The 27,896-nt window shown below is 38.9% G+C and overlaps 2 protein-coding genes across 4 annotated transcripts in view; both read right to left on the reverse strand.

Moving 5' to 3' along the window:
* Positions 1-26: 26 nt before the first annotated feature.
* On the reverse strand, positions 27-23,152 carry nadka (NAD kinase a). Of its 3 annotated transcripts, XM_042408852.1 has the most exons (13): positions 23,001-23,152; positions 21,865-22,032; positions 17,260-17,343; positions 7,459-7,588; positions 6,969-7,077; positions 6,771-6,856; positions 6,574-6,676; positions 6,289-6,431; positions 4,008-4,107; positions 3,036-3,193; positions 2,381-2,463; positions 1,690-1,871; positions 27-602 (listed from the first exon to the last, which is right to left on the reverse strand). In XM_042408852.1, the coding sequence occupies exons 2-12, from the start codon at positions 22,005-22,007 to the stop codon at positions 1,724-1,726; spliced, it is 1,287 nt and encodes a 428-aa protein (XP_042264786.1). In that variant the 5' UTR covers positions 22,008-22,032; positions 23,001-23,152; the 3' UTR covers positions 27-602; positions 1,690-1,723. The 3 variants fall into 3 exon arrangements, with proteins under 3 accessions (XP_042264786.1, XP_042264785.1, XP_042264787.1); XM_042408851.1 differs by having other exon boundaries at positions 27-1,871; XM_042408853.1 differs by lacking the exons at positions 17,260-17,343; positions 21,865-22,032; positions 23,001-23,152 and adding an exon at positions 10,723-11,120 and having other exon boundaries at positions 27-1,871.
* A 1,800-nt stretch (positions 23,153-24,952) lies between these two features.
* Positions 24,953-27,896, reverse strand: part of LOC121896379 (guanine nucleotide-binding protein G(I)/G(S)/G(T) subunit beta-1) — a 39,974-nt gene continuing 37,030 nt past the window's right edge. The window contains exons 10-11 of the mRNA XM_042410227.1: positions 27,423-27,538; positions 24,953-27,191 (exon numbers count right to left, since the gene is read on the reverse strand). Of these exons, the coding sequence (XP_042266161.1) occupies positions 27,432-27,538 (107 nt within the window). The 3' untranslated portion in view covers positions 24,953-27,191; positions 27,423-27,431. The remainder of the gene's footprint in view (positions 27,192-27,422; positions 27,539-27,896) is intronic.

Consider the following 27,896-nt stretch of genomic DNA (forward strand, 5'->3'; position numbering starts at 1 on the left):
AAAAGAATTAAAAACTGAAGAATGTATTCATGTAAAAAAGTAGCAAATAGATTTATTTTCAGCAATGATACATTGTAAACTGGTTAATAAACATATAGACTTAACAAAATACATCTTATTCAAGCATCACATATATACACATACTCAGAGTTAAAGGAATGATTGCCTTTAGAGCTCGCTTGGTCCTTTTTTCACCTTCATCTTTTCACCCGAACACGATTAGTTGAGCCAATTCACAATGTATATATTAACATCTAAAACTGATATCTGAACAGATATGTAAGGTAGGCAACCTTAAAGTATTCAGCAAAGACTTTGCAATGGCAAACTGAAAAGAACAGATTCACCAAAGTCTGTAATAATTCAATTATTCAACACACACTCACTCACACACACACACACACACACACACACACACAGACCATTAAAGTCCACAGACGTTTGTCTATAAAACCTACACAGAGTTCAGCTATGGCTTAGAAGACATTTTTTTAAAAAACAGATGTTAAAAAGACGTTGAAGACATCTGAACTGTGGTCTCTTTTCCTGGAATGGACATCACCTCCTGACATGACGTGTCATCCAACGTGTTCACTACATGACTGCACAACAGAGATACTATGTAAGATACTAAATATTTCAATTAGTCAATTAAGTGTCATGTGCTGCAGACAGCACAGACTACAGTCAACGTGTAGTTACTGTGAAAACGATCTGCGCAGTATGTGATTTAAAAATCGATGTAAACCTTAAAAAATACTGTTTCTATACATTAATGATACCAGTGTTTAAGGCACAGTCTGTACAGTTGGGCCACTTCTGCCAAGTAATCTGTTCTTCCCCGAGATGCACCTAGAAATTGTGTAAAACATTTGCCATTCATTGATGGCATTACATCATTTTTCCCTGATTTGATTAACATGATACAGAATTTGGAAAAAAATTGATCCAAAAGATTTTTTTTTTACAATTTAAAAAATTAAGGTGCAACTCAGCCTTTACTTCTGTGAGAACTAGTTTGTGTTGTTTATAAAGTAGAAGGTGTGTCCCTGCCATCCACCTTAAAGATTAAAAAGTGCTAGAACAGACCTGATAACACCCATCCAGAGTATTGCTATAACTGCCATCCACAGCTGACCTTGTGCATTTTAGTCCAAGAACATCCCAAGCTTTGCATTTCCCTTTGATCATTAGACAAAAAAAAAAGGTATTTTGACTTCAAAACGCTGGTTTTCACAGGCATCTGAGAGAAAACACACAGGGATGATCGTGGACCAACAGTGGGGCCAAACTCCATTCAAAAAATCCACCATTTTCTTGTGCTTACACAGTAGAACATAACATAGTATCTTTTAGGGAATTTTACAGACTCCTCATTCATGCTACACACTTCTAACATAAAAACTTGTGTAACCCTGATTCTCTGTGTAGCTTGAGTGAGACTGATTAGACTCAATGTTCATATTTGTTAGCCTCTTATTCCCACAATCTTATTCTACTAAAATACAGTATGGTGGACCTGCAGCCAAAGCCCTGCGTGGTTCAGTACTTGTTGACACAGTATTCTAGGGAATCATTTTATGAATATTTTTGAATGGAGTTTAGTGAGATCTTCAATCCATAAAAGACAAAACGGCACAGAGCACGGTCAAGTTAAAAAAAAAAACAAGACTTTGGAGTCCTGGAGACCTCAGAGAAGACCTAGAAGATCGCGGAAACGGCTTCAGAACTCCTCGTCCTCTGAGCTGAGGTAGTTCTGCTTCTTCCTCACGTTCCAATGTAAGCACTGGGCCAGGCTCTCGAACCAGTCGTTGACCGGGTCCCGGAAACAGATGGAGGGAACGGGGAAGCAGGAAGTAGTGATGGTAATACTGGAACAGGGATGGGAAGAAAACAAAACAAAACAAAAAAATCACAAAAGGTTTTGTGTCACAAAGACTGAAGGTGAAACGAGGAAAGAAAAGGCCAGGTATGTGCAATCATACGAACAAAAGAGGAGGTGTTGACATCAGATTAAGTAAGATGACTTCCTTCTGAGGAAACACTCGGGTATTTGTTGAATTATGGTTCAGTGACTAAAAATGATTGGCAGCTCATTTCAAGAACCAGGAAGACGATTATCTCTGGATGAGTTACATAAAGGAAGACGCTGGATCTGACACATGGGACGCTCTTGGCCTCAAGCCCATTAGGCTGTTTGATAAGGTTACGTAACAAAGCCTGTAAGTGTTGAGACAGCTGCTGCGGGAGTTAACCTTATTACCCATTACTGAGTCTGTGGGCTTTGTTTTGCTCCATTTACTCTGCTCCACTCTCATTGTTTCTGGGTACGATGTTTGTGTGTCTAAGGTGTGATGACCAGCTCAGTATGTGGACTAACCTGTCTCCGTGGCAGATTTCTTGTCTCTTTCTTCCATCAAAGGACACCCAGGCTGTGTTTCTGGCGCCTTGTGACAGCATTATCTGAGAAAACGACAAGCAAAGAATGTAGAAAAGTCACAGATAAAACAGGGTTTTGTTTTGACAGTTGAGAGAAAAGCTGTTTTTTTTTGCCCTCAATGTTCAATTCAATCGAAATTAGAAATATTGAGCAGTCAGTTTCATCGACCTCTTAGATAATATTAGCTTTTTAAATCATTTTCAGTCTGTAAAACCTGTGTGTCTCTCAGTTTGGCTTTCAGTGAAGAGATTTAGATTCTCCTCATGATCGATCTGGGTCAATCAGATTTCTCTTCAGACAAATAAATACAGTCACAATCAACTGTATCACCCAGACTCAGATAAAATAATTAAAATCCTGCGTCTAGAATCTTCATCAAGAGGGAAGCAGCCTTTACAAAATGGATAAATTTAAAGACATTAAATGTTGAATGATTCATCTGACGGCCCTGCATGTTTTAAATGGATTCATGAGGAAGGAAACATGCTAAAGTGAACTAATAAAATGTGTAAAAACGTGAAATCACATCCACCACATTTGGCCTTGACTTCTGATATCAGCGCAAACTAAAGACTCAAGCAGTCGGTGTAAATACCTTGAGCTCCACCCCGGCAGGCACCACGATGGGTCTGAAGGAGAGTGAATGTGGGCAGATGGGGGTGATCATGATGGCTGGGACGTTGGGATGGATCATGGAAGCGCCTGCTGCCACGGCATACGCTGTACTGCCTGTAGGTGTAGATACTATCACACCTGAGGACACAAATACACACACAAACTTACAAACCCATCTAAAAACTTTGATGTGGCACAAAAAAATGCATAAATTATGTGTTTAAAATGCTGTTGGCTTGTATTTTATCCTTGCACAAAAAATCTGAGAGATATTTAGACATTTATTCAACTGTTTAGTCTATGAAAATGTCAGAAGAAGTGAACCATTCCCATCACAAGTTTATTTTCAAACAGCAAACCCTCACATTAGATAAGCTGGAACCAGTAAACCTTTTGATCACTTTTTATATTAAATTAATTGTTTTAATTGATTAGTCGAAGTGACATTTTTGCTTGATAAATGATTTAATTGACTAGTATACCACACTAATAAACATTTTAGCAATAATGTAGATATAACGTGTCTGCAGTAACAATCAAACAGAACAGTGAACACTTCAGACAAAATGTCACCACTGAGCTGTGTATCACTGACTTTAAACTGTGCACAGGTTTTGCTTTTAAATAACATACTATTACAGGACTTAAAATATATTACTATACCAAACAATAGGATATTTAAGTATGACTGAGTGAAACTTGACTGCTATGATGTTTTTAGATGTATTTAAATATTTTCTTTAAATATCCAGCTATAATTTCTCTGGATATATATCGTATTTTTATCGAAGGCCGTCTCTAACACGGCTGTAACGTCTAGAAACGTCTGTAAAAAGTTAGATTCTGCTGGGACGTGAAGGGGAGGTGGGAGGTGCAGAGACTAAACTTTGCCCTTTGCACAGACTGTCTGCACTCTTTGACTCTGGTCTTGTTGAGTTTTCAACTCACTCACCGTCTCCCTGCACTGTAGTAATGGGGTGTCCGTCCAGGAAGAGGTCGACATTGGACAGATAGGAGGAGGGTCCTCTGTCCACCACCACCTCGTTCAGCACCTGAATCACACAGAAAGCAAACAAGACTCACGTGTTAATGTTTGCGGTTTCCGGATCGCCGTAAACTCCTTTAAATACAGCTGTTGCAATAACATCACTGACACGTTGTCTGCACTAGTAACAGCAGCAGATGAGCGTCTACAGTCCTGTCAGTGTCTACGCTGGCATGTGGTTTTTTAACAACAGGTTCAAAGCCCACAGGCATCAGCTGAGTCATGATGTTGACACTACATGTGTGAGCTGTTTTGTTGCCGATCTATTTACGGTGCAGACTGACACTGTAGTGGCTGCTGTCGTTGTAGCAGGTTATTTTTATTTGCACATGTTTTTGTTTTCTTTCTGTCTTAATTGAACTCTAGATTAGGTCAAACCTAGTATATGGCTGAACAGTGTATGGTTAATGTGTTAAACTGTGACTTATTTGTTACAGAGATAGTCAGTGGTTGTGTCTATAATGTGAATTCCTGGATATGAAATGTTCAGCTGCAAGTTGTCAGAGTGCACTGACGTAGCATCACATGACATGGTTAAACTATATTTGAGTAAAAAAAAAAAAAGGTTATAAATGCAGTTGCAAGAACAATACTTTCCACTCATATCTTGGGATGTTTGATTTGAAAGAGAACTGATTTTACTTCTAATTATAACTATTCTAATTATATGTTAACTCCCCCTGTTTCATCTGTTTGACTCTGTGGATGTCTCTCGTTTTTCACTCTTTGTGGGTGTTTTGTCAGAGTGATGGTTATTTGGGGTGCTTTAACTGTGCATGCGCCTTTTGTTCTGCCTCTTTTGCAGTCCATGATCATAAAGGCTGTGTTGGAAAATGTAAATGAAAGTTTTGACAGCATTTTGGGTACAAATTTAGCAGACTTATCTCTGCCCAGTTACTGTAGTTACAGTCACCCGCAAAGCAGCTGCCCCACACTGATAATGATACTGACAGCGACATGAGTCCCATGTTTTACCCGCAAGACTCATGTTTTAATGCTGCTGTTCATTGTTTGTGATGTGAAAATGTCAGAGAAATAAAAAGCTTGCATCCTGGCATTAGTTCAGTTATAAAATCCAAACACACAACCGAAGGTCTCTCCTGCCGGCGGCTGACAGTGCTGCCAGCCGGAGAGTCGATCACACTGGACGGTAGAGGAGGAGACGCAGTGATGCTGGTACGCATCTGTTTAAACGGGAGTTTAGCTGACTTCATTGCATTTAACACTGGAGCTGAGAGCATCATAGCTCGGAGTAGAAACACAGTCACTCTGTGTCGCTTCATCACTCACTCAGTCACGGACAACTGCGGATATAGGGCTGGTCCGTGTCCGCTCCAGCCAATTAAAGAACAGATTCTAAAGTCTATCTTAAAACAACAGTCAGGAGCCCAAATGTAATCATTCCTCCGGTTCATACTGACCATTAGAAGATCCCATCATAATGCACTTACAATGTAAGTGATGGGGGATAAAATCCACAGTCCTCCCTCTGTGCAAAAATGTCCAAATGAGTCAAATCAAGTAGATATCTTTCAATATTACAGTCTTTTTAGTGCCTCTTTTTGTTACTATACTTCCAGCTCAACAGGGAAACACTGTCCGAGGAAACACAAAGAGGGAATTTGATGCTAAAAAGACTAAATGTGTCAGATATCCACCTAATATGACTAACTCAGACTGCTGAAGCCTCATATAAGCTTCACACCAACTTTTAAATACATTTTTGTACTAAATGACTGTGTGGACACTGTAGATTTTGGCCTCCATCACTTACATTGAGAGCACATTTGAAGGGGATCTTTTAACAGCCAGTATGAACAGGAGGAATGATTACAGCGAGGAAAACCTCTTTCAGTGTTCATATGGACACCTGACTGTTGTTTTAAGACAGCAAAAAAAATTTGTGAATCTGCCCTTTAATGTATTCATATTTTTATCGTTGCTGTTATGACTTCTGATGTTAACTTAATTCCAGCTTTAGTGTTTGCTAAAGTGTTGGAGAACCAGAGTCATTTCTCTACCAGGGCTGCCGTGTTTAAATCACCTAACATAGATTGATGAACAGAACAGTCTTTCAGGGCTGCTATCTAAGTTTTATCAAGGACTGTGTAAATATTCATTTCTGCAAAACAAATAATTTCTCATCACCCAGAGGTAGCAAAGCACCGGTTTAAGGTTGAGAGACTACCTGATACTGCGCGGCTTTGCGGCTACTTTCGATATCCCCGTTGGTCAGGATGATGCCTTTTTCGTCCACTCTGGCCTTCTTCTCCCAGTTCTCTTTAAGCACCTTCACTTTCAAGCGACTGCGCAGGACGATGGCAGCGTTACCTACATACAATGCATACACAAATATAACATGTTTGTGTCGCAAAGGAAAACTGGAGCACAACATATGCTTTGCAAAACAAGGTGAGGTGTTTATGAAGTGGAAAGACAAAGGCTGACAGACAGGTTGCACAACATACAATACCTTCAATAATTTGGGTGACCTGAGACTGGTAGGTGTCGAATTTGAAAGGTGTCAAGAAGCCGAGGGAGCCCAGATGGAAGGCCATTACTGGTGGAACGCTCTCCTACAAATTAACAAAGGAATGAGAAGATTGTTATTTCACGCCAGTAAATGTACAAACCCACACAAACAGGCTGTTTCAGAAGTGACGGCCGTACCTGGAAGAGCGAAGATGCATACAATAAAGTTCCATCTCCACCAAGACAGATGATGAAGTCCACACGATTGGAGATGTCATCAAGGTCTGAGAAATATAAAGACGATAAGATTTAAATATCTTGTACAAGACCTTAACCGACCTTTTCATAAATAGTGTCCATACAATCATAACAAAGTTGACCGGCTGCTTTTCATACCCTCTCTGAAAGTGCAGAATTTCTTTGTAATGGCCCCGAAGTTTTCATCACCAGAAATGGCCGGGTCCTCCAGAACTTTCTTTTCCACGTAAACAATCATGTTTTTCACCTACAGCAACACACAGAAAGACACAGGATTAACAAGAGACACAACACACACACACACACACACACAAAAAAATCTATATCTATGTGGAAGTGGCAAAAGTTGGCCTCATGGGAAAGGTCATGAGGTCACCGTAATAAAGTCATACTGACACAAAATATTGTTTCAGTGTATATATAATTAAGTGTTCAGGAGAGGTTTCTTACTTTTTTTAAAATCTGACAGCAAGGATTTTGAACTGAAGAGGGCAACACACACAGAGGTTCACGCTGATCCCTCACTGGCTTCCCACCAGCAAACATTGTCACTTATGTTCATTGTTAGTCTTCCTCATCACAGTCTGTGGTCAACATGGTTCAGTATCAGTGAGTGCGTGGGTCATACCTCGGTGAGGAATATGCAGAGCTCTTTGAAAGGCTGAAGCAGACTGGCATCTCGAATCTTCTTGATGACAAGGACACTTTTTGGTGGCTTGTTCCACGTCAGTCTCTGGCTGGCGGGGTCCTGAATGTGCCTGAACACACAAACACAACTTTCACCTCAGGAGGGAGGCTCAGATCTTGAATGATGTAAGATCTATTAACTAACTGAAGCGTCCTGTTGTCTAACATAACCAGGACTGCTTAGCACCTATCCAATTAGAGTGACAGGCTTAAGGTCTAGCTCTGTTACCAAATACTGCTGACCCCCCGTTTGCCGTCTACAGGTCCTTCACCTTAACTCAATCTCTGACACTGACTGTGGGATATTTTTTTAGCATATGTTTAGAAAAAGACAAAGCTTTAAAAAAAAAAAGAAAAAAAAAAAAGGGAAGATAACAATGTGTGCGTGGGGTTTTGAGAGAAAAAGCAGCAGACATACTGAGATTCAGCCTAGACAGCATTTCTTAAAGAAGAGGGCAAAAATCTTTCCAAAAGTCAGCTCTTAAAACCAACTTGCACTCTGGGATGAAAGGCAGGGAGCCACGAGTTGTGAGAATGTTCTCAGAAGGAAAAAGGCAACACAAAAAGTACTAAACTAACAGGAAGCATGAAAATCTGAACTCCCTGCAGGCTGAAATAAATCCAAATTATATGGAAAATGGCTACAAGTTAAAACTGGAAATTGTCAAGGGGTCCGAGTCTAGGATTGTTTACCAATACCAAAGTCTGATGACTTTAGTTAGTTACAGCTCTCACTGGTTTCAGCTGTCATACTTATTAGGGAGTTACTGATTGTACAACAGGCTGGGTGTGATTCTCACACAATAATTTATTGTTGTGACATAATTTCAGCTTTGGAGCGGCCATTTTCTAAATATTCAGCAGATGTGAGCATTCAGGAGGATTATTGGTTAGTATTTCATACATTTATGTACGACAGGACTACTGCATGTGTGTCACAATAACAGATCACAAACACGCTTAATTAGTAAGTAGTTGATCTAAAAATACGCTACTGACGGTGGCAACAATGTTATCACACCTCCTAATGTACCACATCTCATTACTCCTACGAAATCTCCCATAATTTACATCAGATAGGAACAAATTTGGGCTGAAAACTATCAAGGTATGTGTGATACCTTGATAAAAAGCAAACCGCACCGTTGGGTTTATATAACTGATACGTAAGCTGTACTGGCAGGCTGACCACATACCCATACAGTCTGTACCTCACAGCCATTTGCTCCACTTCTAGTTGCTTGTAAAGTAGCGTCAGTATCACACTGTGACATTTACGCCAATTACATGTGGAGAATGGCAGTTTCAGGCATCATTAAAGCCTTGCTGTACCAATCAGTGGACTGTATTAAGACTAAATGAGAGATCATTTCCTATTTCATAAGGACAATCTGACTCAATTTAATTAGATCAGAAAACATAAATGAATTACTGCGGTATTATATGGTTATTGTATTCAATATTGTACATCCAGTGAGTGGTGTTACCCCACACACAGTTCATGTCAATGCATGCATTCATTACTGCGGGGTTGGGCAACCATGTGCTATGGCAGCAGTTCTCAAACCACCACCACCACCACCACCACCCTCCCATTTAGAAACAGAAAAAAGTCCTGCCTCCCATCCCACTGTAAAGCCTTTTATTCTTTTTCTACGAATACAACAATTAGTAGCATTGAATAAACAAAGTTGAATGTAATTTCACTGAAATAGCATCTTCAAGAATATGAAGTTATCTTAGTTACTCCTGTGCAAATGAAAAATGCTGGTTACACTTTGTAACCCAAACCTTTGGATAGACAGGTTTCTTCATATTTTCTTGTTTGCTTTATGGGAGTCACCTGGTTTTCTTTTCCTCCCTGTCAAAAATGTATCTATCTTGTACTTCACATGTCGTTGTGCTGTCTGAGTGAATCTTTCTAACCTGAATCTCTAGACGCTCGCTAGCAAACGTGTTCCAGTTAACTTTAGTTCCCCTTCACATTTGTTCCCTCTGGTCATGCGTGCCACGCTGTAATACGTCTACACCCCCCGGCGAGAGGCCCGAGGTCTGAGGTTTCAGATGTTATGGAGAGTCTACGCTACTTTCATGTCATGTTTGTTTTACTGCAAATAAGAGCTGCTACTGTTCTGATGTTTGAATCATTTACTATGAAATCAACTCTGTTCATGAGAAGACTGCAACATGGAAGTTACGTGATTACTTGGAAGTTGCAGCAACCAGACGTCATCCCGCTCTTTCACTTCTAAACCTACCAGGAGATGTATTACATCCTCTGAAATCAGCAGCTGCAGTTTTTATTTTGGGTAATAAAAAAAAAAAAAACCCAGCAGACACCAGCAAACCCTTTGATTAAGATGGTTTGTCACCAGTGATTAAAATACACACCTCACACTCTTTACACCCAACGACAAAATAACATGGTAACAAAACAATGTCATGCAAACATCATTATAACATATCCTGTTCCTGTTTCCACTCACAAAGTAGAGAAGAACACCAAACAATATAACGCGGTTAAACACAAACACACCACAAACTAAAGCCTCAAAATTGCCTCTGTATGTGGAGGTTATTGTGTCCATCCCCTGTGGCATCTAAAAAAGGTTTCACAGTTGGAGGCAAACATCCACTTACTGAATTAAGTGAACCTGAATGAACTGTAATGAAATTCACCCAAACACAGACAAGTACAGATAGAGAGCTGGAGCTGTGCGGGCCTGGTTTCACATACAAACAAGAGAACACAAAGCAAAGCATCATTAGCATCTGAAGCGGAGACGAGCTGTGATCTATTCATGAACGGTTTCTCCTCTGACCACCTCAAAGCATCCACACCCTGACCTTCACCTTTCATTCAACTGCCCCGCTCTGCCCAAACCACATCCACCCTGCGTAAACATGCAAACACTGCACTTCTAAAGTGTTACAACCATCACCAATAAACATTAATATCACTCCAACCCTGAACACTCTTTCAAATCCTCTTATTCATTCATTTAATTAGGATAATTTGTCTCAACCTTTGAGGCATAGCTCTTATGTGACATCAGTTTAATATTACTATTAGCTCACTGCGTTGAAGCTCTCTGAACATCTGGTGTGCAGTAATCCATGCGCTGCCCACTGGTGCCTGTTAATATTTCACCCAGCAAACATGTTCTCTCTGTTGAGAAAGACACAGGGAAGATGCTCCGCTCACCATTTCCACACTTTGTTCTCGTTGTGGTTCCCGGCGGTGTCCTGCAGTACGCACTGGTTGAACTTCATAGCTGTACACATGTAACAAGGATGCTGCTTCAGGTTTGACTCAGCTGGAGAACGTGGCTCTGTCCGGCTGGCCCGTGCTGACAACACAACTCATTCTGTCTTCAACAACTTCCTCGAATACTACACATTGCAGAGCGGCTGGAGCAACTGAGTGAGCTCACTTCTTGTGGTCCACGCTGTGAGTCACCCACCGGGCCGTCTGAGACGCTGAGTGAGGCTGAGAGTGTCTCCATACGCTGTGGTCGGGCTCCCGGATCAGCTAACAACCCCTCCAGCTGGCTTCACTGGTGCTATATTTGTCCCGGTGAGGACTTAACACTAAACCTTCCCTGGTGCATTCTGCTGCTCAATTAAAGCTCTCTCTCATCTTAAGGTTGACTTCATCTCAGGCCACGCCCACTCTGTTGTGCTAGACACGCCCATTTCGGGGGAGGGCTTTCCTTATTGGACAGGTGTGATTTACTGAACCACAACAATGACAGAGCTGTTCCTAGAACTAGTATATCCACTGTAATGACAAGTATTATATAGGGAGGCGAGGCAAGCCAAGGCCCAGCTGATAACTAGAGGGAACATAACATTTGGAGTCAGGGCCCCGAGGCTGAGCACAGACCTGCCTGATGAGATCAGGTTCAATCTGAAAACAAACTTTCCTGAGTTCTTCTTTTCTTTGACCTCATTTATTTCTGGTCTTATTTCTTTTAAATGTTCTTTTGCTGCTTTATGTGAAGCGCTTTGTAAAATAGGTTTTGAAAAGTTATCTATAAATAAAGATTATAATTATTAAGTTTATTTGTGTAGCATCTTTGATATACAAGGCCATTCAAAGTGCTTTACACTCTCTTACTGACCATGTAAAGAAAACTGGGAGTTATTTTTGATACTGGCCTAAATTTCTATTCAAACGTCAGCAACATCACCAAAGTAGCACTTCCATCACCTCAGAAATATTCAAAAAATGAGTAGCTTTCTATTTCAGTCAGACTCAGGAACACTTCCTGCTTCATGCTTTTGTCACCAGCAGAAAAGATTATTGTAACACCCTTTTTTTCCACACTGGTATTCCTGTAAAAGCCATCCAACAGCTTCATTCAAAACGCTGTCGCCCGGATCCTGACTAGGACTAAAAGGTTTACAACAACTCTGCTGGCTACCTGTTCATTACAGGATTGACTTTCGGATTTTGCTCCTGGTTAACAAAGCACTGAATGGTTTGTGGATTTCTCAGGTCACAGCAGGACAGCTGTTTCCTCCAAATCCTGAGTGCAATGAAAAACCTTTAGTCTTTATGCACCTAAAACTGCGAACATCCAACCTGCTGAACTGAGGTTTGCACCAACGCTGTCTTATTTTAAAAATACGCTGAAGAACTTTTTATTTAACTTAGATTTGAATTAGTTGTGTGTGTTCATGTATGCAGGTCATAACTTATTTTCTACTGTTCTATCACTCTGTAAAGCACTTTGAATCACTTTTGTGCTTTACAAATAAACTTGAACTTGTTAGAGATACCCTACGGAGGGGAGGTGGGGGGAGACTGGTGTGGGAAGCTGTTGGTGACCTTGCTGGATACAGCAGTCGAGTGCAGGAGCAGAGCTGTTCTCTATTTCTGACATCTTCATTTTCAGCAAGGTTGGTGTTACAGAATGTGGCTCGGTGTCGGAGGCAGACGACGTGGCAGAGATCAGGAGGTGAATTGAATGCCAGCGTTAACAGCGCTTACATTTTATCAGTGAATCAAGTTCAACTTCAAAAGGTGGCAGAAAAAGGAAAATGTTTGGGAGGAAGCGACAATTTTAACTTAAAAATATGGGTTGATACATTATATATGTTTCATTTAAACAGATAGTTGTTTCAAAGATGAATATGTGTAATAGAATAAAACAATACTACATTATCAAATCCTAAACATTTCCATATTATTGCTGATTGCTATATTAACACTTACATGATTTAAATGAGTCAGATATGCAGGTTATGCACTCAGACAATGGACTATTTAATATTACAGACTACAAATATCAGAGGGTGTCACTCTTGGAGATAACTCTGAATCCAGGAAAGTTAACAAGGAAACAAAGAAAAAGGTGTGTTTGTTGGAGACGGGAATTTCCTTGATAGAAAGAAAGAAAGAAGGAAAGAAAGTTTTATATATTCCAGTTAAATAATGTTACGCATGAATGAACTGATTGTATATTTTCAAGCAACAAAGGTCACCTTTCCCTCAGGTTACAACAAAGTGCCCTGATGACCTGCAGGAAGAGGAAGTCCTGAGTGAATTATATTACAGGTCTTCATGAGTAAAATGATGTAATTACGTATTACAGGAATACAACAGGATGTACTTACTTCCTAATGTCCTGCTGCAGTCACTAAAATCACTTAAACATAACCTGTGCTGTTGATGTATATTTAGTGAACCACAAACATGTTTCTGCATATCTTCAGCTGAAGGACTGATAGTAGCTGCAAAAGATCATCTACTGCCTAAAATGATGACATAATATGTCATATACAGTGAATAAAGTGTAGTTGACAGTGGTTATTTACACAGGAGGGAGACATACTGTTCAGTAGCTTCCTGTATGCTCCTTTAGACTATTCATCTGGTCAGATTACAAAGCTAAAACAACAAAATCGAAGGGCTATTGAAAGGCTTGATTCTGATTCATTTTATGACATATAGGCACATGTAGGATGTGATGTCACCGCAATAAACTCCTACATGCAGTATCGGTGTAGAGTCTGATATCTTTGAGTTGACAACAGTTGTTTATGAGGCAGATCATATAAAAAAAAGACAGAACGTGGAGCACAGTGTGTTGACGAGGCTCGTTATCGTGTCTCGTTTCAGGGTGTGTTCAGAGATTCTCTCTAGTTAATCGTCAAATGCTTTCCAACAATCAATGCCCAAAGCAATACCCATCTGCCCTTCACAGTATCATAACCACACCCTTCCACAGAGACTGAATGAACTGGTCTGTTTCCAGTTTGGATGGTGACTTCTGTACTTTGGTCTTTTGTGCCAAAGTACCTTTTCTATTGCTTCATGTGTTTAAACTCAATAATAATAATACTAATAATAATAATAATATTGTTATTATAAATATTTGTATAGCTTATAGTTACAAAGTGCTTCACAGGGCACAGATATATTCAAGTATCCTGCTCACGTATCTGACTGTGGAATCAGGTCTATACATAGCACTAGCAATAGCTTGGTTTTGCTACTTTTAACCTGTCGAGCAGCTTTAGACTAGAGGAAGATTATCCTTCGATTACTGTCGCCTAAAACAAACAGTGCCGTCAGACAACTTATATGACTGTGGGAGTCGACCAGGCTTTGACTGGAAAATGTCGGGCCTTTCATAACTCTGCTTACTGACTCATTAAGGCAGCGTATGGAAAAGCTGCAGCAGGTGGACACGTTATCATTAAGTCATTAAGTTTATAATGCAATCCAATGCAATAGCTCTGCAACAATTAGATAACTATGGTAACTGTGTGAAGTGTTAAACCTCTGTTGATAATGTGTCAGAGTGCTTTTGATGTAAATCTGTGGTCTGTTGACTATATTGCCTTCATATCAAAGTAAGATATGTTATATTTACTTACCAACACCCTTTATAGCCTCTACAAACAAAATAATGTTAGGAGCTTTGTGAGGTTAGTTTTTATTGCAGGGATATTGCATTGTATTACTTTATATCAGTGTTGAATGGATTAGTCAATTAATCAATTAATTAATCGAAAGAAAATTAATCTGCAACTATTCTGATAATCGATTAAGTTGCTTTTCTATTCTCGCGTTCCAGCTACTAAAATGTGAGGATTTCTTTCTTTTATTTGACTTCTGTGATAGAAAACTAACAAGGTATCCTTTTGATGTTGTTTTATTTGACCCACAGTTCAAAACCCAAAGACATCTAAGTGTGAAAATTCATTCCTGACCTTGGAAACGAGTGTTTGACAAAGTAATCTTGACTCAAGGTCCACTCACTAGCTTTTTGCTGGAGCTTTCAACGTCCTCTCACAGTCTGGATCAGTGGATGGAGGTCTGGAAAAAGCTTGTAAGTGGATGTGATGTGTGAGCATGTTTGAACACATCTTCAGTACAAGTATGGAGCCTTTGGCAGGGTTACGGTTAGATAATAATGCATAATTACAACCCGCCATGCTGTGTTCAAACCCACAGAAGCCCATGGTTTGGAAAGATACCAAATCTATAATGAAGGGATGAACGATATTGGATTTTTTGCCGATATCTGATATATCGATGTTTTCTGACTCATTTTGGCCGATACCGATGCTGATACCGATATAGGCGCATATTTTTTTCCACCTGGCTGAGGAGACTATTACGTCTGCAACCATAGATCCTACTAAGTATTATTAAGCAAGACAATATATGAAGGAGGAACTTAGGAGGACGAGTTCAGAGGCTCAGCATTAAAACTTTAATGAACCTGCCAAGTGGGTTGAGTTTATTAGACAGACAGGATTAATGTGTGGGATTTAATCTCTGGTCCACATAGGAGCAGAAGAAGAAGAAGGTGGCGTTAATGCACCTAATACGCTGGTTGTCAACAGCCATTATAAACCACAAAGAAGAAGAAGATGAAACAAGTAGATAAAGAATAAATATGTACGTGACATTGCAACACAGTGCGCAATTATTTTTTCTGACTCTGAGGTTACATAAGAGGATATTACAATATTTAAGTGCAAGACTGGACTCATGAGGCTAAAAGCTTCTCATAAACAACCACTTTAGGTGAAATATACCATATAGTTTGCTGTATTCACCAGACTGGGTTTAGTGCTGATTTACTCTCATCAGTAATAAGTGAGACTGATGTCACTTAGCCCCATGATGCTCAGCAGTATGGACTGTTTGCACAACAACAACACTTTAAGATAAAAGTTAAAAAAAAGTTTTGATGCATATTTTCATTTTATTTCAGGTAGCTGCCTGATTTAATGATTCGATCAATAAAGCTACTGGCTAATGTGGTTAGCTGGTGTTAGCACATGGTGTTCTATCGTATTTGTGTTAAAGGAGGGGTTCACAATTTTTCAAGTCTGTCTTAAAACAACAGTCAGGTGTCCATATGAACACTGAAAGAGGTTTTCCTCACTGTAATCATTCTTCATGTTCATACTGGCTGTTAAAAGATCCCCTTCAAATGTGCTTTCAATGTAAGTGATGGAGGCCAAAATCCACAGTGTGTCCACACAGTCATTTAGTGGAAAAATGCATTTAAAAGTTGATGTGAAGCTTATATGAGGCTTCAGCAGTCTGAGTTAGTCATATCAAGTGGATATCTGCCACATTTAGTCTTTTTAGCATCAAATTCCCTCTTTGTGTTTCCTTGGACAGTGGTTCTTTGTTGAGCTGCGGTGGAAGTATAATAACAAAAAGAGGAACTTTGGCACTAAAAAGACTGTAACATTGAAAGACATCTACTTGATTTGACTCATTTGGACAACTGAAACATCATATTAGCTTCAGATTAACTTTGAAATACATTTTTGCACAGAGGGAGGACTGTGGATTTTGGCCCCCATCACTTAAATTGTAAGTGCATCATGAAGGGATCTTCTAATGGTCAGTATGAACAGGAGGAATGATTACAGCAAGAAAAACCTACTTCAATGTGCATTTGGGCCCCTGACTGTTGTTTTAAGACAAACTTGCAAAATTGTGAACCTGTCCTTTAACTGACCCTCCAGTATTCAACTTGAACCCACTTAAGTTAAAACTAAATTTTATTTGCTGAAGAAGGAAAGCTTTAATCCAGTGAAGATACAGCAGTTAGCACAAGAAAAGAGCAGGGACAGCTCTGAGTTAGGGGCTTGACCGGTGACACGTCTTGCTGTCATGTTTAAGAATAAGACAGAGAAGCTGCAGCACTGACAAACAATGTGTTACATCTTTGTTTTTATAGACAGCCAGAAATGTTGCTTCTGCTCACTACATCTCATTGCCTTTCAATAGGGAGGAGGTTTCATGTAAAAGCTGAATGAAAAGATGGTCAAACCACTTCTGGACAGGGTCTGTTGGCAGTCAGCTACACTGTACCTTGTGTTGTTTTAGATAAAATTCCTTTTCTTTTCAAAAAAATGTTTTTTAAGCCCCACTCTTTCATGCAGTATGAGGAAAATGCTGCCAAGGCCAAGTTTTTACCAGATAAGTAAGCATCTGGTTAAAAACTGTACTGATCAATTCTTTGTATGTCCAAAGGAAAGAAAAATATTTGCAGTGCTTAAATGAGGACAATAACGACACCCAGTCTATTACTGACCCGACAAGATCTAAAAGCAATGGCAAGTGGTTTGAATGGTTTCTGGTGTTGCACAGACTGAACTGATGCTACTATGGAAATGTGTCCACGGATTCATGGCTGTAACAAAAATGAGGGCACAAACACTCTGTATGATGCAAAGAACATCGTCTCCATCGACTTACATGACTGCGTGTGGGTTCTGGAGCATGCATGCCTTTGGGCCGAATGTGGTCACAGGGCTTGGTCCATGAAGTGACTGAGTCCTCCTGAAAGAGAAGATAACAAAAACAAACATTCAGTTTTGAACAGTGGAAACTGTTAGTCAGGTATGCAAATGAAGACCTATACAACTAGCTTGACATCACAAGCTATTTTTACACAGTAAAAAAAATGTTTTAGTCAACCTCTTTTACTGGAATTTTATGAGTCACATTTTCATCATTTACAGGTCACAGTGAGCTGAACTTGAGAGTGATCGATGTTTAACACTCTTGGTTGCTGAAGGAGTTCTCTTAAAATTCCTACATTGCTAAATATGTCTTTATGTAAAATATCTAATCAAATTCATTTCACTTTCATTTCTCCATTTTCAAGAAAAAAAGAGAAGTGGAGCCAAAGTATTACCAGCCAGCTGAGATAAATCACCAGTCTACCATATATATTATATAATATGACAACATGTTAAGTTGTGCTGCCGTCTGTGACCTTTCATGCTGAACAATGAGAGACCTTTCACATTTCCTGGAAAATGGTAACAATGCATTGTGAAATCTTTGGATCTACTTAAACAGGAATAACAAACACTTCTATCTATCATACCTGCAGTACAAATACTGTATCAGTAATAACAATGAATAATAATAATGATGGAATAAAGCCCAACTATTTTAATAACCATTAATATCAACATATCAGATCTACTCTGGAATTCGTGACCACAGATCAGGCTGCTCTCTGAGGAGTGGAGAAATCCTTTCACACCCTGTCTGGACTAGAAACAATTTGAAACAATGCGATTGTATTAGAGGTGAAAGGTCAGTGAGTTGTGATGGAGCAATACAAGATGGCGGCTTCTTAATGAGACGAGTCTTTGTGCTGCATCACATTGCTCAGCCAACAAATCCTCTTAGTAGTCTGAATCTGGGAATTCACCATCTGCTGTTTACTGTTTCTTAAAGCTGCATTAATCAATATTTCCATATTAACACTGAATGGAATGAACGTGTGTAATGTGCTGCTGCTCGTAGTCACAAACCCTCAGAGAATTATCAGCCGTTCTGCAGCTCTGTAGAGTGTTTTTAGCCTCTTTTAGCGCATTGTTTTGGATTTTCAGCACGTTCACTGTACAGTTCAGTCTCACTGCTCTCATACATCCTGTTTCTAGCAGAGGTGATGGAGACCAAAACAGAGCTAAAAGGAAGTGAATATCAGAAACTGTCAGGAGACCAGATAGACGACTCCACTGAGGTGATTATGCTGCTCCGTGTCCATCAGGTGTGACAGTAGGCACCATAACTTAAGTTATAACAATGCAAGGAACTCAGTGCTGTGATTATCAGCTTGTTTCTGAGTAATTCTGTCCTCTGATGAACAAAATGCATTAATGCAGCTTTAAGGGGGACATACTGTAACATGCCTTTTGTGATTTTCTGTAATTTATACACTGTTATAATGTCGGGTGTCTACATTGAACACAGTCAAAGTTCCAAAACTTGAGGTGAACGTATGTAAAATGCCGCCTTCAAGTCAAAAGCCAGGGCTTCAGCTCAGCTCTGAACACTCTGTTGGCAAAGTTACCTCTGTTTCCCCATCGAACTGACGTCAGATCGCTCACATATGCCAACAAATAGCCGTCCATTCCATAGCCTTTGTTGCTAATCGGCCTTAATCCTATTTGGATTTATTTGAGAAGCTGATATTTTGAGTAAGAATGAGAAAAAGAAGTGAAGTTCAACTACTATTGTTTGTTTACGTAGCCTTCGGAGCCACCTGAAGTCTGATAAGCGGCAGCTTCTGAGAGCTGGCCAATCAGAACAGAGTGGGTTCACTGGGAGGGGGTCTTAAAGACACAGTAGCAAACACGGCCTGTTCCAGACAGAGACTGAACTGAGGGGCTGCATAAAGAGCCACCATTAGATAAATAAGCAGTTTTTTGAAGTGTAAATCATGCAAAGATATTCTAGTAGAGCTCCAGAATAAAAATACAGACCCGGAAATGTGAATGATACGTCCTCTTTAAGATTATTATTATTATTACATTATTATTACACAATTACTACATATGATTTTAACTTCTACTAAAATTTGATTTGCTCAAACTTTAAGACTGTAACTACTGCTAACCTGATAAAATCATTGCTCTGTTTTTTTCTTTTGAATCTCTTTGGAAAACTTACTTTTACATAATTCTGAAGAAACTATTGTACAATAATAGCGGAAGTATTTTTACTATTTACCCAGGGAATGACAATATTTCAAAACAACATAGGATCTTCACCTGTTTTGAAATGTTTCATCACATGACAGTAAACCAACAAATCCTTAACCAACAACAACCATGAGCGTACAATGGGACAACTTCACAAATCCACACTGCTTTTTTACCAGTTTAATATAAATGTTATCAATATTAGTTGTTTAATTCCTCCAATATTACCAAGTCAAAGATGCTTCAGCCATGTTAAATGTTCAACTCCAAATGTTAAACTGTGTTCAACTTGTCTTAACATCTGACTTTGTTTCAGGCTTTTACCTAAACTCACATTTCGATCCTAAACACCCTTCAGCCAAGGGAACCCACTTCCATCATGTGTTTATAAGTCACTACTGGACTCCTCTATTATTAGCAAGTAACCCTAGCATATTCACCCCCCTCCTATTCCTAAACACTTGTTTGTGTGCTCATCTAAATTAATCACAAAGCTTTGCTGTGAAAAGTCACACAAAATCAGAAGTGACATTGCCAAATTAGGAAAAAACTGTATTTGTTAGAATGTATTTCAACATCTCGGACAAGTGTAATCTTATATTTCCTCATTTCCTCTTCATAACAGGACAGTTTTGATTGGTGCTTTCAGGATGTGTTAAGGAAAGCCCACACCTTTTCACTTCTCCTTGTAAGAAACCCCATCACTGTTGCTAAAACATACAAACGAACCACTTGCAACATCGACAGTGGACACACATTTCGGGTCTCAAATGTTCTGTTTCCTTGAAGACATTAGTGTGATGGCTGAAGGGAATGTACGCAGACATGCACATTTCTCAAATTACTGAGGTGGTGCAACACAGATCGTGTCACAAGGCTGTTTCAAAAATGTTTTTTATGCAACCTAGGGCAACAACAACAGCAGTTTCTTAAATACCACATAGCAGTCACTCAGTCAGGTTATTGTGTTGTGGCAAAAGTGCTCTATTAAATTAAATCATTTATCCATCAAGACCAGGAACATCTAGACAAGTTCTTTCAGGTTGAACAGTTGAAGAAGTGTCATTTTCCTTCAGCAGCCTCTAAAGTGCTGTTAACATGTCAGATTTTGTCAAGTGGTTGATAATGAAATATTAGATTGATCGTTAAGGCAACACAAAGCGCCTCCCTTCCTACAGGAACTGATCACACCACCAACCTCCACCCACACCCTCAGATCTGCCAGCAGCTTGCTCCTCCAGACCCCCAGTACTAATCCGGACCACGGGGGATCGAGCCTTCTGCTCTGCTCCACCAGGCTTGTGGAAGAGTCTTCCTAACAATCTGCAGGCAGCACAGACCCTCATCTCTTTTAGAAACCTTTCTATTCAGGAAGCAGTGTTGCCAACTATTTTCAGTGGGAAGTAGCTAAAGCCTGCAGGAAAGTCGCTTTAATTAAACTAAACTAAACTAAACTGACTAACTATTTCATTACCTATTTTTCTTTTCAAGCAGCTCCTCAATGTGCATTTAAATCTACGTCTAATAATAATATTTATGCAGGCTGTTGTCATGAATAGAGAGTTGATCATGTACTGGCATAAATTCACTATTATTAATTGTCTATTCTGACAAAACAAAATCAAATTTAGAGGTAAAGTTAAATTATCTTGAATAAAAACAATGAGGATCAATGATTGGCCATTAGGTATACATATTATACTGTCTGGCTGATGATTGGTCCGTTAAACGTGCTGCTGCTCTGTCCCACCCAATGAACAGTCAGTCCAGAGAGCCACATTAACTCTCGTTCACTGAGAAATACTGGCAAGTCTCTTCAAGGAGAGGAAGGTCTGTCCAAGAAGTCGCTAGATATGTCACAGAGGGGTCAAAGGGGGGTCTGAAAAGTCACTAAATCTAGCGACAAAGTGGCTAAATCGGCAACACTGTCAGTAAGGCTTTTTCATCTTAACTCTTATTTTTGTCTTTATGTTGTATGATCCATGTTTTTAACACTGTAGCATCTTAAGTTTCACTATGAATGAAAAGTGCGGTACAAATGAAATGTAAAATTTTATCACATTATGTGAAATTGACTTAACAAACTGGATAAGATCATAAACAACAATGCTGAAATGCAAATACAGCAAATCCGGGCATGTCTGGTAAGTAAATGTCTAAGAAGTTTTGACCAGCGAGAGGCAACAGACAGCAGTTCAGACTACAGGCTGATTCCAAATGTTTAAGTGGGACCCCAATCACTCGTAAAAGTTCCTATTTTGTACCAGAATACATGCTGGTTAAGTGTGAGGTCTGAGAAAGAAAGGCATCACTAGTATGTAGTTGTGACCTTTAGCTCGTCACCTTGTTCGACTCCTACCTGTATTCAGAGGAGCTGCTGGCTGACGAGGTGCTCAGGCTGCGGGTCTTCCTGTTGCGTCGAGTCCTGGCTACCTCTGCTCCGTCACAAGTGGGGAAACAGTACGGGGCAGTTTCCACTCGCACCTCCTCTCCACCGTCCATCTCAGACAGCCAGGCTGCAAGCAAACTGACAGACCACATCAATCATTCATCAGGCTTCAGTTGATTATTCGTCAACTCAGCTACAAAGACACGCAGGTTTGATCAAATCTCCCTTGAATGGAGGAAACACTGCTGCAAACAAGCGTCTTATTAACACCTTATGAGCATTACAGACATTATAATAACCGGAATAAACTGCAAACTGCCCTCAAACTTGAGTCTTTCATTCATCTTGGAGGCTTTAAAGCTTTATTATTATTATCTGATGTTTTTTTATGACTCTTGTAACTGTTTTTAATTCATTCCTTGTTGACTGTGTAGTTGTGTTGTTTTTCTGTTGTTGTCTTCTGAATGTTTCTTGTTCTCAGGTCTCTCTTGGAAAAGAGAGCTTTATCTCAATGAGACCACCTACTTAAATAAAATACATACATTTTAAAAAACATTGGGCATTGGGCAAAACATCGTCTGTCATTTTCAACTATTAGTATCTGTTTACTCGCTATTCACATAACTTGGTTTCACCAAACTACACAGTTGATTAAATGGAAAACACTTCAGATAGATAACGTTAGACTGATTAGAAATAAAGAGCTGATGAAACTTCTGTTACTGTTCTGTTATTCGAAAAACTCTACAGTGATGTTTTAGTCACGTGATCGGAGTTAATACTGTCAGACTACTTAGACTGAGGTTTTCACTCAGTTACAAGATATGAGGAAAGTTGGATAAACAGCTTAAGCTACATACAGTTTAATAATTATGTTACGGCTCTATAGCGGCCTCGCTGTCACAAGCTTTGTAAATGATCCATTTTCTAAAAGTGTAATTATTGATAAACTAGAGCTGACTGCGACAAGAACCTCCGACATGTCTGTTAGCAGATGAATGGTGACACTGAGCTAACTAAGCTACTGTTAAGCTAGTCTCCAAGCTAAGCCGGTAGTTAGACATCAACAAAAGCGTAATATCATTCACTTCTGCGGCCAACTTTACCTTTTACCCACAACGTTACACCGCTGGACACAGATGTAGAGCGCAGCAAAGTGCCACAGGATCAGAGCCTTGCCATCATTTCATAAGATAACAACGTTACACCATCTTACTTTACAGGAGAGCTGTCAACAGTCAGCTCATCACTTCCTGACACTCAGCGACCAATCACAGGCGCGCGCCTCGATGACGTCATGTTGGACGACCGCTCAAAACAAAACAGTGGCAGGATTCCTGCGCCACAATAAAATGATAGAATAAAATAAAAATAGACAATAAAAGAAATATAATTATTTTTTATATGTAAATATATATATATATGTAAAATAAATTTTAAAAACTGTGTCAGGATTATAAGATTATTCAGAGGGACACATAACAATGTAATTACACTGTAATAAAAGTAAATATTATAACAGTTGAAAAAGTTGGTTATTCTGCTAACAGCGCCACGTATTCATCTATTAGGATTTTTTAAAAGTCAATTCAATTTTAAACAGGAGAATCTTTTTTTGTTCTCATTTGTTCTTCATTTATTTATATGCCTATAGTGCTCAAATGTCTGTTTATATTTCAAAATTAGAAGAGCAAATTGCGTCCCTTCTGTATATTTTTATGTTTGATTTAGAACAATTCTACATGTAAAGTCACCACAAAGCAGGCAGGCAAGTTAAAGTTTTTCCAGTCAGTCTGGACAGTGATGCAACAGCTCTGATCTGCATGGCCAGAATAACTTGTTTGGGGGCCCCGAGGCGCCACTGTGTGGCTCACTGCTCTAACACACAACTATCCCTTCATGGTTGTACATTTTCCTCATTACATATATTCATATGATAAAACAGAAGGAATACAAGTATGTACACTTACAGAGCAAGACATTTATTCCCCATAAGTCATAGATGTAACCTTTATGTGAACAAAGCACTATAAACTGCTGTAGGACGAGGTGAACAGCCTAATAATCAGATCTATATTGAATATGTAGCAAGATTATTTCAGATTATTATTATTATTATAGATTATTTCTAAAATAATGTTACCAACCATCCATTCATACATGTTTAACAAATACAAATATGCATGTTTAATTAACACTTGAGCACATTAAAAGTCAGCAACCTATAGGACTGTTATGGATAAACTTCACCAAGTTGTCCTCAGTAATATTAATTTCATTTCATATTAATAATTTTCTTCTCAAATTCTAACGCAGGCTCATGAATGCTGTGTGAGTAAATAGGCTATTTGAAATTAACTAGTGCTTGTTGTCATTTAACATGTATAGAAAAAAGCATTAACTCAACAAATTAAAAGCTTGATATGTAATTATGTGCACAGACAGTCAAGAGTACAAACAGGGACAGACACTGCTGCTATTTTCATTTTCTGACTGAAACTGTTAATCTGTGCTTTTGTTTAGGGAGTTCTGTATGAAAATCAAATATGAAGTTATTTTAAACAATATACTGTAGATTATATATTTTCCTATTAGTAAATAATATATTAGGAATATTCCAAATAAATAAAAATGTGAGACCTGGCTTCAGAAACTCACTATTGCATGTTATACTTGTGTCCAATAGATGGCATCAAAGGTCTGATCTTAGTACTTCCAAACCTAAACACAAGCAACCTGGTGTTTAACTGGGACCAACACCTGCTGGTGTGAGTCTATTAGTCTCTGTCCTGGCAGGACATACGCATCAGAATGATTACTGTGAGTGAAAGCAAAGCATCAAACACCTGGCGGCAAAGACAACTGTAAACTTACGAGACCCATCAAAAGTTGACCACAGTCGTAGTTTGTGGTTTCCGTTTCAATTCTCACAATAACTACATATTCAAACAGGACTTTAGTGTCGCTTTCTGTTCAGTGCTGTTGGATAACTTCTACATGTCTACCTTCCCGCAAAGAGAAACAACTATGTGTAAATGACTGTACAGAGGAGCCAGGCTGATTCAACAGTGGATAAGAAATTGTTTATTTGACTTGAACATAATTACAAGGAAACCAAACAGTCTGCAACATTCTAGCTTCAGTGGGAACCGCTCTAAGTGAATCACACTCAACACAGTAGGTCATCTCAAACTGCTTTTTATTACATCTTAAATAACAGTACATTTTAATATAGTTTCTATCTTGCATCCAGCTTTCGGTTGTACACTGACTGACTTTAAAATTAAATACAAAAGGTGAAAAGGGAACAGTGGGGGTGCAGAGCTCTACAGTTATTTGATGGAGAAAGAGAGAAAAGGAAAGGGAATTTAATTAATTTTTAATATTTTTTATTTCATTTTATTTTTTGCCAACTCCAGGCCTAACGCACAATTACAGCACATTTTTTGTACAGAATGTCGCAGAGAAAAAACAGAATGGAAAAAATGTCACTACTGCTAAAGAAAGAGCGTCTCTGTTTACAAGGAGAAGGGAACAACAGAAAGTTCTGCCATTCAGATGCTGCAAGATTTTTTTTTTTCATTTTTTATTAAAGGACAGAAAAAAACCTGTTATAAAATGTTTTTCTTAAGTGGAATTTTGTTTGCTACAGAAGGAATGAAAATTTATTTGTTCCATTGTGTATGTTTAGGTGAATGAATGTACGTATGCATGTGTGTACAATTTAAACATTTACGTTACTTCTTAATTTGTGGAATCCCTCCCAAGTATGGACCAAGTAACCGTTTATGTTGCAGGGTTTGCTTCTCAAGTGCATAGCTTTAACATTTTAGTTGAATCATGTATGCACGGAGTAGCCAAAAACAAAAAGAAGAAAAAAAAAAAAAAGAAGAAAAAGAAAAATATAAATACCATTGTATTGATATATTCAACAGGTTATTTTCTTAAAGAAAAACATCAAAGGACTTAATTCCATATGCACCTTTTTAAGCAATTCTACAGCATGCGATTCTAAGAGATAACCCACCCATGGCAGACAACCAAAATCTTTTTTTTTTCGTTTTTAACTTAAAAAGTTTCAATATCATTATTTTCAAACATTGATTTATACAACATGTCATTCACAGAGTAGTAACTGCATTTCCAAGCACGGAATGGGCACCTCTGTTAAAAGAGAAACGTCCGGATTGCAACCGGGCTAAAGTGGAGGTACTCCCTACCCGACCAAATCACATCACCGGTCCCAACCACGGGCAACAGAAACCAGGGAAAACAAAACTAATTTAAAAGGAGAAAAAAAAAAAAAGAATAAAAAAGGGGGCGGGGTGGATTATGATCCGATGGGTTAATCTTCATTTAATTATTCTACACTGTCGCCAGACAAAAAGGTGTAAGAATGGTTAAAATGGTTTGTTTTTTTTTTTGTTGTTTTTCGTTTTAAAAACGAGCATTCATTATCATAAACAGCATGTGCTTGGTTAGTTAACTTTTTTTTTCTTTAGACATTATTCTATATATGCAAAGTTTAATTTTTGTGCAAACAAAGATTTGTGGACTACACTGGAAAAAAAGAAACAATAAAAGTATCATGGGACTAAATATACAGAAGGGCCAGAAGTGGCTTGAGGACTCCCTGTTGAAGCTAAATTCTCTCGTTTTGTTCTCCAGTGGGATAAAGCTGGATTTAAAATGACATGATCTGGAGGTTTTTTTAGTTTTCAACTTAAAAACATTCTTTAAAATGTGTAAAGACTAGGAAGAGAAAAAAAAAACAAAAACAAAGCTTTGATCCTCATTTTAAACATTAACTGACAGTTCACTGATCTACCTCTCTTCAACAAAAAATAATAATGAAAACAACAAAGAAACAAAAATAAACATGGCCAAAAAGCTATAAGAGTTAGATCACTGTCATGTAATAACCTTCACTCAGACCTGTATATAATGAGGACGCAGGACATTTGCTTGTTGGTGGCAGCAGCGGTGGTGGGGTGTTTGTATTTTCACTTACTACAATACCAGACCATGGTCATGGGAGGACTTTTCCTCCATTCCATTTTGAAACCACTACCTCGAGCTGTTTCTTTTTCTTTCTTTTTTGTAGCTGAATGAGTGACAGACAATTGTGCTCTTTTAAATGAGAAGGAGAGAGAGAGAGAGAGAATTTTTGCCCTTGATAGTTTTTTGGGGTGTTTGGAGTCAGTATCATGGTGTTTTGAAAAGATTGGATATGCAATAAAATTGAACATTGTGATGTTGGAATGGTCTTCCACTCAACTTTGGAGTCCGGATGCCATCTGGAAAAACAAACAAACAAATAAAAACGTTAGTTGGCATAATTATTCAGTGAATGAGATGAAGATGATGTGACCAGATAACTAATAAATCAAGTGTGGATCATATATACATGCTTCTCATGTTGCACCTTCATCCCCAACCCCCAGATGGCAGTAAACACAAACTCTGTTAGCTGATGTTACAAGATGATCCACTCTTACAGCTGAGAACGTCCTCTGCTCATCATTTACCTTCAGACTCTAGTTCCAGATCTTGAGGAAGCTGTCCCAGGACCCTGTTGCCACTGCCATGCCGTCGTCAGTCACACCCAAGCAGCTCACCCGGTTATCATGACCAGCCAGGACACCTGCAGAGACAGCAGAGGCTGAGACGCAGCAACAAACACGCTCTGTCTAATGGATACAACACGCTAGGGTCGGCCTGGATATGAAGATGGTATTACTGGATATCATGATGTGACACAACAGTGATGATTTCTAAGTGAATGACATATCTATGGGAATCTGGTCTGATTCCTAAAAAGGTGAAAAAAGGGAAGAGAAGGATGAGGTGAAGCAGGTTTAGGGACATCTGGACGCATCATTAGACTATCGTTAACGGCTAATACTGACCCAATATGCTGTTAACCAATATTCTACCCAACAACGCATTAAATGAGTGTGTGTGTGTGTGTGTGTGTGTGTGTTTGAAATCTCCTGCTCAGA

Source organism: Thunnus maccoyii, chromosome 4, assembly GCF_910596095.1.
Source record: "Thunnus maccoyii chromosome 4, fThuMac1.1, whole genome shotgun sequence".
Classification (NCBI taxonomy): domain Eukaryota; kingdom Metazoa; phylum Chordata; class Actinopteri; order Scombriformes; family Scombridae; genus Thunnus; species Thunnus maccoyii.